Raw genomic sequence first — 11,368 nt, 5'->3', positions numbered from 1 at the left:
CCTTGCTCAGAAACCTGCCTGTCCACATCTTCCCTCTCCTCTCCTGTCCCATGGCTCAGAGCACTTCCCCGCAGTGTTCCCACTCCCTCATCCTCGGCTTACAGGTCACTGCCAACCCTTCTACCTCCATGGCAGCCTGCTCACCACCATGGCCATCCAGAAAACTCTCTCTTGGCTTGCAAGTCTTGGTCCAGGTACCCAGAGCTCCTCCCCAGCCAACCTTTCAAAAGGTGAGGAAGCCAAGAGAATTGCAGAGACTGAGGCTTGGCTACCCCAGACTCAGGGGCCCCAAGCTCGACTGTAATGCTGGTGCTGTAGTTATACAAATGTGCTGCCTCCAGGTACAGTGCACCAAGAAGAGGGGTGCAGCAGCTGCCCAGGATCCATTGCTCACCTTGATTCCATTGAGGACTTCATTCATTATTTTCATGCGTTCATCCTTGTTCTTCATATTCCTCACCTACAAACAGAAGAGCCAGAGGTCACCTAAACCAGACAGCAGCTCACCTTTATAAATACACCTGAGCTAACACAGGGAAGGAAAGGGTGGGCTCCAAAGCCCAGAGAAGCCAATCCACAAAGCTGGACCTTGGTTCCCTGTGGCTTTTTCCCCTGGGAAAAAACAGCACCCTGTTGTCAGGTAGAAGCTAGAGCTTTATTTTACGGTTGGCAATATCTCACTTTCAGTACTTGAGGCTGCACCCATCCCTGTTCAAGTTCAACTGTGATGGTAGAACAGGTCTCACGTGCCTCCTGCTCATCTCAGCTGATCAGTCCCCAGGCTCAGGCTAGAGACACGCCCAGCCCAAGTCAGATGAACTTCCTAGGCTGGGAAAGATCCCCAGCATAACAGGGAAGGGTAAGGGAGTCTGGAAAAGGAGTTAGGGGAGCAACAGTGGGCCTCAGGAGTGGGAGGCCAGGAAGGATCTTGTACCCACCACTGACCTGGATGGTTTTGGCCTTGGCAACCATGAACGCATTTATGGGGATGAGCAGCACCATGACTCCGATACCAGCCAGGACAGAGGGGCCCAGCTCTCCCCAGAGGAAGACAATGGACAGGATAATTTGCAGGGGAGATGACCACAGCTGATGAACAAAGTTGGCCATGTCCATGAACCTCTGGGCATCAGCTGACATCAGATTCACAGTCTCTCCCACCGTGGACTCCTTGCGGGTGGCGCTGGACATGGTCAGTGCCTGGAGAGGGAAAGTACAGTCACCCCAAGCCGGTCTGAGAGCAGCTGGCTGCCAGCAGCATGGCACAGAGCAGGGAATTAGCAGGCCAGGCTGAAACTGCTCCTGGGTTCACTCCTGGTGCCTCTCTGCTGGCCACAGGTACTGTCATCACTGCCTGCACACCAGGAGCCACTGGATGCTGGGGGTAAAGAAACATCCCCACGCAGGAATCCCAGCGGCAGCTGCCCTAGGTGTTGCACTCCTCTGAAGAGAAACCTCCCTCAGCCCCTGCTAGCCGTCAGACAGATGGCTGCAGCACCCATGTCCCAGGCAGAACTAGTATCCACAGTGTCCTCAGTGCTGACTGGGTGTCCCACAAGCCAAGGTGTCCCTGTGCCTTCCTGGGAAGTAAAGGGCATACGCTCCAGTTGTCCCAGGTTGATGGGGCAAGCAACAGATGCCAGTATCCCCAGGCCCAGCTTGGAGAAAGCCAATGGGGGTGGTGACAGTGCCATACCAACCTTCTTGTAGATGGCAGCAATGAGACTGGCACGCACGTTTGTGCCAAGCTGGAAGCACAAGCTGAAGTACTGCTGCAGGCAGAGGGACTGGATCAGCGCCGTCAGGAAGAGCAGGATGGAGTACAAATAGCCTTGCCAGGCAAAGGACTCCTCATCCGACACAAAGGCAATCAGCAGCCTGCGGGGCAGAGTGGTCCATGAGACCCCCACTCTACTGAGACAGACCCGGGCAGGATGCTCCAAACCGATGCAGGGAGAGCATCCTCACGAGAGCAGAGACAGAGACTCTGCTTGGACAACTGGCTCAGCACTCAGCAAGCTGGGGATCCCCAGCCCAGGGACACTGTATTTCACATACAGCAGCAGATCACTTGTGTCAGATCATCCACAGAGACTGTGCGGCTCTGCACAACAAATGGGGCAGGTCCTGCTGGGTTGAGTGGGACTGGCTCATGAAGGGCCCCAAAGAAGAACCAGGGACTCTCTCCAGGGAGGGAGCAGGACTGCATAACAAAGGCTGTAGGGAGCAGGGAGCAAGAGCTGGCAGCCAGCTCAGATCAGTTCTTCATTAAACTAACCCAACACATTCTCACACCTTTGGTGATGGCAGAAAAAGTCCCCAGGGTGTGGGGCTGGGAGAGCTACACAAGTGGAGATGGTGGGGTTGGATGCAGTGCACATAGGGTGCTGGGGTTGGGTGCAAAGCCAGGACAGGGCAGGGACAGGGACAGAGAGAAAGGACTCACTTCAGCAGCTGGGGGCTAACAAACACAAGTCCATCATGCACGAGCTTGAAAGCCACCGATAGCAGAAGGTTCTGCCAGAAGGTCTTGCACAGGGTTTTCACCAACCAGCCCCTGGGGAAATCCTTGTGAGGGACGGAATCCCCTTTGTCCTCCTTCTTCTTCCTCTTTGGCTGCTTCTCTTCCTAGAGGGAAACCCACACAGAAGTAAAGGAGCTGCTGGTTGTGCAGGCTCCTTGCACTTGGGAGGATGCTTCAAGGGCAGTGCCACAGCCCTCAGATCAGGTATCCTGAATGAAGCCTTGGCTTTACCTCCTGACATGTTCCCTCTCGCTGATCTCTGCTCATGTCATACACCCCCAGTGCTAACACCTCTCTTGTGCAGATGCACCAAAGACAGCTGTTGCAAACCCCAAACTACCCTGAATGCCTCAGGCCAAAAATCAGGCACTCTAGGAAGAATCCAGGGCTAGGGGTGGTCATAGAGTGATGTTCACCCTGACCTCATTGCTGGGAGGTATCAGAGTTTTTTAAGACAGAGATAAGAGAGCTGCTTGTACTGTGGACTTGAGGATGGTTCCTGCCCTTCTGTAGGGCAGAAGGATGGAGACTTTCTTGGTCTCTCAAAACACAGGGACCTGCTGAGGACAGGGAAGACCTTATCATGGGTTCCCCCATCCTTGCCAATGGCCCTGCAGAATCAAAGACAGGAAAACCCAGCAAGGGGGACTGCAGGGAGGTGAGGTAACTCTAGTCCCCAAGGCTGGATCTAGATCTCAGTCCCATGCAAGGCCAGGAGTGAGAAGGGATTTACCAGCACCAAGATGTCTTTGCTCTGGGCCTTGGTCATGTTGTTCCCATGGTCTGCGTCACCTTCCCGGCGCCTTTTCTTGCGTTTCCGTTTTTCCAGTTCTCCTTGGGCCTTCCTCACCGCAGTCTTCATGTTCTTCTCCAAAACAGCATAAATAGCCTTTGTCTTGTCTTTACTTTTCAATTCCCAGATATCCTCTATCTCCAAGGGTTTGCGAAAGCCCTTGAAAACCATGCTGTGGGACAGAGAAATCTCCCTTCAGCAAGTGTCCCACACTACATCTGAGAGAGAGTCCTTGCTGCAAACGCAGAACCTTCACACCCAGCCTGGCCCTGAGCTCAGGCTGCACAGACTGCACCGAATGTGGTGCCTCTCACAACTAACTCCAAGCAGCCTGTGCTGCAGGATCTCCAAAACAGCACTGGCCCAGCCCTAAAGCACCCCCACACTTCACCAGCCCAGCCTCCCACAGGGCCCAGCTCACCTGGTGTACCATGCAAAGGTGATGGAGCTCAGGAAGGAGGCTGTCACTGCTGGGTTCTAGGGTACAAAGCAAAGTGGGTACCAAGAGATCATTGATGCTGAAGGATGATGTTGACAAGAGCACTCAGCACCTCCAGCCATTAGGGAAACCCAGAAGTTTCAAACTGTGCGAGCTCCAGCCCCAGGAACCCCATCTCACAGCCAGAAGCAGCTCCCCTTGGACATACATGCAGATGTCCCAGGCTGCAGGCTTCAGCTCTTGTGGTGCCCCTCATTGAAGTCCCCAGACCTGTCCTCCCACAGGGGCCAGAAGGAGTCTCTGCACGGAGCCCACCCTGCCCCACACACCACCAGATGGGATGCGGTATCCCAATCGCACTCCTGCATGGACCTCACACCTTCTTTGTGATTTCCTTTGTTTCTGGGGTGATGTCTGAGAAGCCCGAGACAAGGAAGAGCAGCAGCTGGAGCCCGTAGGAGATGAAGAAAAGGATGAACCGTGGCATGTCAGAGATTGGTGCCTGCAGGAATGGAGAGGCCAGGGTGACTGGTGGGGCTTGTCTCAAGGCCACTTGGCCCTCAGAGGCAAGATCTGCCCTCAGAACAGTGAACAGGTCTGAGCACAACAGGGCAGTGCAAAACTTGCTCTGGGTCCTGGCTCAGCTTCCCTCCACCACCCCTCTATACTTCTCCCTGTTCTCCTCCCATAAGTCCATAAGGAAAAAAATTGGTACTGGAGAGCTTATGCCTCCTCAAAGACACAGGATTAATTCAAAGAGCCATTCCTTCTCAGGTCTCTTCTGCTTCTCCAAGGCCCCTAGGGCAGCTAGGACCTCAGTGATACCACTGAGAGCTTGTCAAGAGATGAAACCTGAAGGAACTTTCTTTGGGGACAGAACAAGACCATAGGGAAGTGCAGAGCTTCCTGACAAACCCAACCTGCAGGGCTCTCCGGATGAGCGACTGGAATGGCAATATCCCACAGAGCAGGGACAGTGTCCAGAAGCAGAAAAGTATCCCCGAGTCTCTGCACAAGGAGAAGCGTCGCGCATCATGGATCAGCAAGACCAGGACCTAGCGGAAGGAAAATCAGTCAGAGGTTCAGGTAGGGCTGCAGGACAAGGTCTGGCCTCCAAACGTGCCTTTGGAGCATGTGTCCTAGCACATGTCATCTGCTGGGACTCCCTGCCTTGAAGACACTGAGCTTCCGATGCCTGAGCTCACTGCTAACCCTACATAAGCTTTGGAGTTAATTGCACAGAGCAAAGGTTTATTTCAGGAAGATGTAAGATCAGGCTCCTCACACCCTGACATTACAGCAGGACACTATTTCTCTTTTTAGCTGTTCTCACCCCAGATTCTGAGATACACCCAGCTGTGAGAGGTCACACCCAGTCTCCTGCATATTGCCTCCAGACCTGGAATTAAAGCCAGATGAGAGACCCGGCAGTGCAGCCTCTCTGGGCAGTCCCCTTGTTTATCATCTCACACGAACTCTGCACGTGAAACTAAATGACATGACAAAATACAAAGAATAGCAAACAGGGCTGTTATTTTTGCTTTTAAGTGTAGCTCGTGAGCATTGTGGCTTTGTTAGAACTGTTAGAATAGCTCACATCTACAAGATATCTACAGCTTCCATCAACTAATAGCCTCTACATCCTCAGCTTTCTTCTCTGCCTGGGTATCCTGTGGTACTTCACAACTCTGCACAAAACTGAGCAGCAAGCCAGGGAAGCTGTGAGACATCAGAGCAGGAAGCCATGGCCTGACATTCACACTGTGCAATCAGTTCTGTGAAACCCATACTGCTGCTACTAAGGCTTCTGCCAGACAGGTCAGCTATGCTCACAGGCACAGTACCTATCCCAGCTTTAAGGAGAAAAGGATGGAGCACCATACACCCAGACACCTGCCCTCAACCTCTCACCCTTGTGCACCACCCACACATGTTCAGGGCTGGTCCCTACCCACCCTCCAGGCTATGTTTCCCTCTAGCTGACGGCTCTGCTGTGGGATGTTTTCTGCTGCTTGGCCCCATGGTCTCACACCCTGTCTCTCTGGTGACACACAGCACATTTACCAGCTGATCCCTTACCCAGGTGGCGATGTACAGGCTGGGGTTTGTGTACTGAACAGCTGGCAGGGGGTCCTGCTCTGTGTCCTCTACAAACGCCAGGGCCACCTCTGCCACTGCTGTCAGCATCAGCAAGGTAGCCAGCACCTGCGGGGAGAGGGGAGCACCATGAGGGGAGCCCCAGCCCATCGTGGGCACTGGGAACCCCCCGGAGACAAGGCAGTCAGGTGTAAAAGCACTATGCCCCACACACCATTATACCCTTTCCTACCCAAACCTGGCCCAGGAGAGCTTTCTAGGGTGCTGTGAAGCTGCAGCAATTCCACAGGAGCACTGCCATCATTTTAAGCTTGGAGGGTAACAGCCCACAAGATGAGAGGCTCCCATACACACCTCAGCCCTCCCTGCCAGTGCATCCCAGCCCTGCTATCCCCTCTGTCCCAGATAGGTCTCATCTTGGGCTCACCTCTACATTTCTGTCCCAGATGGTACCCTAGCCTATTGCTCCTTCTCTCCTACACTTCTCATCTCTCCATCTCACAGGCTTTCCATTCACCACCTCTTCATCCAAAGCTATTCCAGCCTGCCCTCTGTGCCCTCTCAGTCCCACTCTACCTGTTTGGTGATGTAGAGTTTGGTCACAGATGATTTTTTGGCTCCAGATTTGCACATGGGCAGGAGCTGCCATGGTCCCAAAATCCAGAAGAAGCCAAGGGGAACCCAGACCAGCACAGTCTGCTGGAAGCACACGGGCAGGTCGGCATCTGGACGAGTGAGGAAGGAGGCATTCTGGGGGCAACACAGACAACCAAGTCACTTGGGATGGCTCAACTCTCATCTGCCTCACAGCACAAGAGCCAGCACTCCTATAGCTCCTGCCCACCCTGCTCCACCACATTCCATCCCATTGCATCCCCCTCCTCAACTCCCATCTTCTTGGCTGAGCATTGCAGAGCTCGTCCAAGGTCCCAGGTGACATGACCCTACCCATCTATCTGCCAGAACCTGGAAGGGCCTCCCCCAAAACCACCCCTTGCTAGAGCCAAGCCAGCTCCAGCAGCTGGACCCAAATCATTCCCTGAAAGGTCCATGCAAGGTGTTCTGTGTTCCCAGCTGGGCTGTGGGGCTAAAACAGGACAGGGCTTACTCAGGGAACCATCAGTTGCATCGTTGTCTCGTGGATACCACCCAGGCAGTGCACAGCACCCAGTGCCATAGCAGCCCTGGGTAAATACCAGAACCTCAGCCAACCTCAGCAGTTGGGTCTCCGGAATCTACTGCTCCTCCCTTCCACTGAGGGTCCTACCCCAAGAACAGGCCATGGAGATGATGCAGCCACTCACCCAAAAGATGGAGCCACAGAAATCGTCCAGGGCTGCTGACATGGCTCCGATGAGAAGAGATGGCAGCTCCGTCCCCTTGCTCTGCCTGGCTGTGAATCCTGGGTGGATGCTTGGGACAAAAGTCCCCACACACCCTCAGGCAGCGTTGGGACAAAATCCGTGATGACACGCAGTTAATTGTTAACTTGGTGCTATTGCACAACACTGCAGACCCAAGCAGTGACCAAAAGGGCTTTGGGAACTGTGTGGGCTTTGGGGAAAGGAGGAGAGGAAGGCCCAAGAAAGAGATGACAGAGGAGATGCAGGGAAGCCGCTGTCACAGTCACTGCAGGACACCACAGCCATTGCTCAGAAACCACAGCCCTCACCGGTGCACACCAACCAAGACAAGGTCATACGGACCCACTAAAGACCCAATCTGCTTTGGTGCAACAGACCTTTCCTGCCAGAATAAGCCTGCTGAATGCTGAAAAAAAGTCCCACAAAGGCTGGTCCCTCAGGAGCCAAAGAAGATAGCACTCTTTCTCAATTACCACCCAGCAAGGAGGCCCAGGACACCAGCAGTGCTCCAGGCCTGGGAACTTGCAGCATCTGGCACCTGAGCTGACTGCATGCTGCAGTGGTCTTTGAGTCCCCGGGATCCAGGTTCCTTTTACCAACTTCTTCTGACCAGCACAGCCTGGAGACTTTCCCAGCTCTTCCTTTTGCCTCTCCCTTTCCCACATCTCTGGTTGTCTGCATGTTACAACAGTTGGCTGGCCACAAAACCCAAAAGAGACTTGGAATCTTTGTTCTAAGGCAACCCCCAACATCTGAAACAGCCAGAGGACCATTCCCGAGGAGGATGACTGCCATTAAATCATCACCCTGCTGCTTAGAAAGGTGGAGGTGTGGGAGCAGGTAGGGATGATGCTACTCTAAGGCTGGAACTGAATTTGCTTTATCACGCACGCTTTCAGGGATCAGCAGGTAAAAGGGGAAGGTAGGGTGACTACAAGGATTCTGCTGTCTCATTGTTCATGGAGTTAGTAGATCACTCGGAAGTCACGGGTGATACAATGAGTAATTGCTCAGGAACAACCCCCTTACAATCAATAGCAGAGGAAGGTTCAATGTCCAACTTATTGGTTAATTATTATTGGCTTGTCTGATTAAATCCACTTGTTTTTGTAAATAAAGCTAACCCTGGTGCTAGGTCCTCCAGGCTGGAAGAGATGAGAGTAGCAATCCGATGCAATGGATAAGAAATAAGTGAATGGAGCAGTCACTCCCTCAGCCCTTCTCCATCCAGAGTGCTGACGTGAGTCTTTTTTCTGTTCACTGGCACAAGGGTCCTGTGGCCTTGTACCCACCTGGAGTGCTGCTGCCCAGGGGAGCACTTGCTCCTGACACCTTCCTGTTTAATGCTCTGTCCCATCACTTGTCTCAGTTTTCAGCACGTGTCACAGCTCATCCTCACCCCATCTCTGGTCTCCCATTGAGAGCTGAAGTCCTTTGCTCAGCACAGGATGCCAGCCATCTTCAAAACAAGCACACCCCCACTTTCTCTACTCTCATACCTGGGACATGCTCTTCCTAAAAACCCACAAAGCCACCTCACTCTCCTTCAGCTCCTTCCATAAAGCTTCCTTCACTACAATACCCAGAAAATGTTCACTGGGAACAAGCTAATCAAAGTGGTTGGGTCTCTTTGGCCAACAATACCACACCATTTCCCTGTGCTCCTCTGCCTTTACCCATCTGTCCTGGTTTGTGGTTTGTCTTCAGCTGCTGCAGAGACACTCACCATCTTATAACCTGAATTTTCAAAATTAAGCATTGCTTCATGCCCATCTCACACAAAGTCTGGTCCAGGACAGAGGCTTCTGCAAGACAATCTACAGATGAGTCCAGCCCTCACTGCTCCTCTCTGTTTCTGGAGGGCTTGTTTCTCTGCTCTGTCATGCTCTAACCACACATGAGTTCAAAAACCTTTTTTTCTTTTTTTTTTTTTAAACTTTACATAAAAGGTAAGAACCAAACTCTGTGTTTATGATGCTGGGGGGCTGTGTCAGCAGAATATTCTTGTTAACTGAGTTACTGGTATCTTAATCATCACCGTGACTCACGATACCTCAAAACATAAGCCATGAACTCTTAATCAACTGTCCTGAACTCTACTGCCTGTAACCACAAATTAACTAATTTCTTCTTTTTAGTTTGGATCCTTCCTCCTGCCTGCACACCTGGCAGTGCTGAAGCAGGCGCCGACACCAGCACTAAGCAGCCATTCCCTTCCCAGCTCCTGTGGTGAGAACTACCACGTACATTCCTGAGGTGTGTTTTAGGAGACACCAGTACCTTTGATGGATCCACATTAAAAGGTGGATGTACCCTTTGAGCTGAAGATATGTACTTAGTCTTGGTTATAAATTTTCAATGACCTCATTCCACTTAAGGTGACAAAAGGTGCTGCCACCTTCTCAAATGTTATGTTTTCCTGTATATCCTCATGGCTGTATGCTATTGCCAAGATGGGCAAATCTGAACCCTGTTTTTTGCTTCCTAAGAAGATCTGCTATCTGTGCTGCCAGGGGGATTCCCTTCAGCTCTGTGGACCATTTAGAGATGAGCAGGCAGCAGAATAAAGGTGCTTTATCTCTGCGTCTCTACTCTTTTACCCATTCTGACACCGTTCAGGTCTTCCGTTGAGTATTGTGCAGGGTAACCGAGTATAAGGCTTCAATTCTGACCAGGCAGCAACAACCCCAGAGGCACATTGCCCCAAGCACCCTCTGGAGAACAAGCACATGGGTTTGTGCTTCATGTTAGGAAAAGGACCTGGAAAGTCCCTGAGAAAAAACACCTTGTCCTCCCCAAGGAATCTCACCATATGGCCATCCCACCCCAAGCAGTCACGCCTCACAGCCCAGGACACCTCACAACTAGCTCACCTCATCAGTCAGGCAGTTACAAGCTCCTTCCCATTAGAACTTCTTGTGTTCATCACCTCTATGTACCAATGTGCTTCTCTCTACCTAGCAGCTGCTGCACTGCTAATCCCCAGCTATCCTACGGCTGACCACAGCAGGCCTTGTTTTCCAGCTGTGGCTATGACGTTTCCCTCCCTGGCACTCTGGATGCGACTGTTTTCTCCTCTGGTGCAGCAGAGGCCTGATGAATGTGGCACAAGTCTGGCTCTTGCCTCTCAGACCAAGCAGGCAGGTCTCAGACCTACTTCTGACACCACGGTTTGAATCATATACTTAGCCCAATGTTTATTTGCTATTACTTTGTTCTCGGGGAGTGTTTCCGCCTCCTGTGCTGACTCGTGTCACACAGACAAACACGGACTTGGCTGTTTGCAGTATGTATCTCACAAACTGACACCAGAGCACACTGTGCTGAGCTAAGCAATACAAATCTTAGCTGTAAAATAAAAATACATTTTAAAAAGCACAGCAAGAGGGGGGCAGCTGCAGTGTTTATTTGACAATCACATGCAGTGCTACACAATTCAATCCCCCTACTTGCTCAGCTCCCTTTCTCCCAAATGCTGCCAAGCAGCTGCCTGCTGCAACATCTGGGAATGAGTCCTTTTATTTAAAATGGCCAACAAGTTTCCAGGCCAGGGTCTGGCCATTCAGGGGAAGAGATGTCAGGCTTCGTCACCTAGTTCATATCCTCTGCAGCCTGAGGACGGAAGCAGTACCCATCTGTCCATGTGGCAGAGAAGACCCTGGAGTCTCAGCGCTCTTGTCCCAAGCACGGTGCCTTCCACTACAGAATGTTCTTTGCAATGGCATTCAGGGTCCTCACTTTGGCCACATCTGCCACCTTTATGGAGTATTCAGGGGCAGAGAAGGACGCTCCCATGGCAACGTTTGGATTTCTGTCAAAACAATCACCGGTTACTATATGCGGGTGAAACAGATGAGTAAGACACACTAAGGAAAACCCACGATCTCCCCCAGTCTCAGCAGTGGCCAGAGAACCTGCTGGTGCCACCCAGACCAAAGACAAGACAGTAATAGAAAGAATAATCCAAAGGCAAGAAAAAACAGCATTAACAGAAACCCAGTGCGGACCCGTGGACAAACATAAGCCATTCTGCACTCATTCCTCAGAGGCACATCCCACTGGCCTCCCGAATCCTGCACACTCCAGTGTTAAAGGTCTAACACAACCACAGCAGAACCTGCCTTCTAAGTGCCACACAAGTGCCCTCACAA

The 11,368-nt window shown here is 52.0% G+C and overlaps 2 protein-coding genes across 3 annotated transcripts in view; both read right to left on the bottom strand.

Annotated features, from left to right (window-relative positions):
* Positions 1-7,199, bottom strand: part of ABCC2 (ATP binding cassette subfamily C member 2) — a 17,273-nt gene extending 10,074 nt beyond the window's left edge. For both annotated transcript variants that reach the window (XM_010175463.1, XM_029086865.1), the window contains exons 1-11: positions 7,158-7,199; positions 6,430-6,603; positions 5,836-5,961; positions 4,677-4,811; positions 4,136-4,258; positions 3,739-3,794; positions 3,258-3,489; positions 2,447-2,628; positions 1,701-1,878; positions 946-1,200; positions 395-460 (exon numbers count right to left, since the gene is read on the bottom strand). In XM_010175463.1, coding sequence (XP_010173765.1) covers positions 395-460; positions 946-1,200; positions 1,701-1,878; positions 2,447-2,628; positions 3,258-3,489; positions 3,739-3,794; positions 4,136-4,258; positions 4,677-4,811; positions 5,836-5,961; positions 6,430-6,603; positions 7,158-7,199 — 1,569 coding nt within the window. The remainder of the gene's footprint in view (positions 1-394; positions 461-945; positions 1,201-1,700; positions 1,879-2,446; positions 2,629-3,257; positions 3,490-3,738; positions 3,795-4,135; positions 4,259-4,676; positions 4,812-5,835; positions 5,962-6,429; positions 6,604-7,157) is intronic.
* Positions 7,200-10,599: 3,400 nt separating this feature from the next.
* Positions 10,600-11,368, bottom strand: part of CUTC (cutC copper transporter) — a 4,108-nt gene continuing 3,339 nt past the window's right edge. Inside the window, exon 6 of the mRNA XM_010175461.1 lies at positions 10,600-11,028. Within this exon, the coding sequence (XP_010173763.1) occupies positions 10,917-11,028 (112 nt within the window). The 3' untranslated portion in view covers positions 10,600-10,916. The remainder of the gene's footprint in view (positions 11,029-11,368) is intronic.

The sequence above is a fragment of the Antrostomus carolinensis genome, unplaced genomic scaffold, assembly GCF_000700745.2.
Source record: "Antrostomus carolinensis isolate BGI_N321 unplaced genomic scaffold, ASM70074v2 scaffold25629, whole genome shotgun sequence".
In the NCBI taxonomy this organism is placed as follows: Eukaryota; Metazoa; Chordata; class Aves; order Caprimulgiformes; family Caprimulgidae; genus Antrostomus; species Antrostomus carolinensis.
Note: the sequence above shows the minus strand (reverse complement) of the source record. Positions and strands in the feature narration are given on the sequence as shown.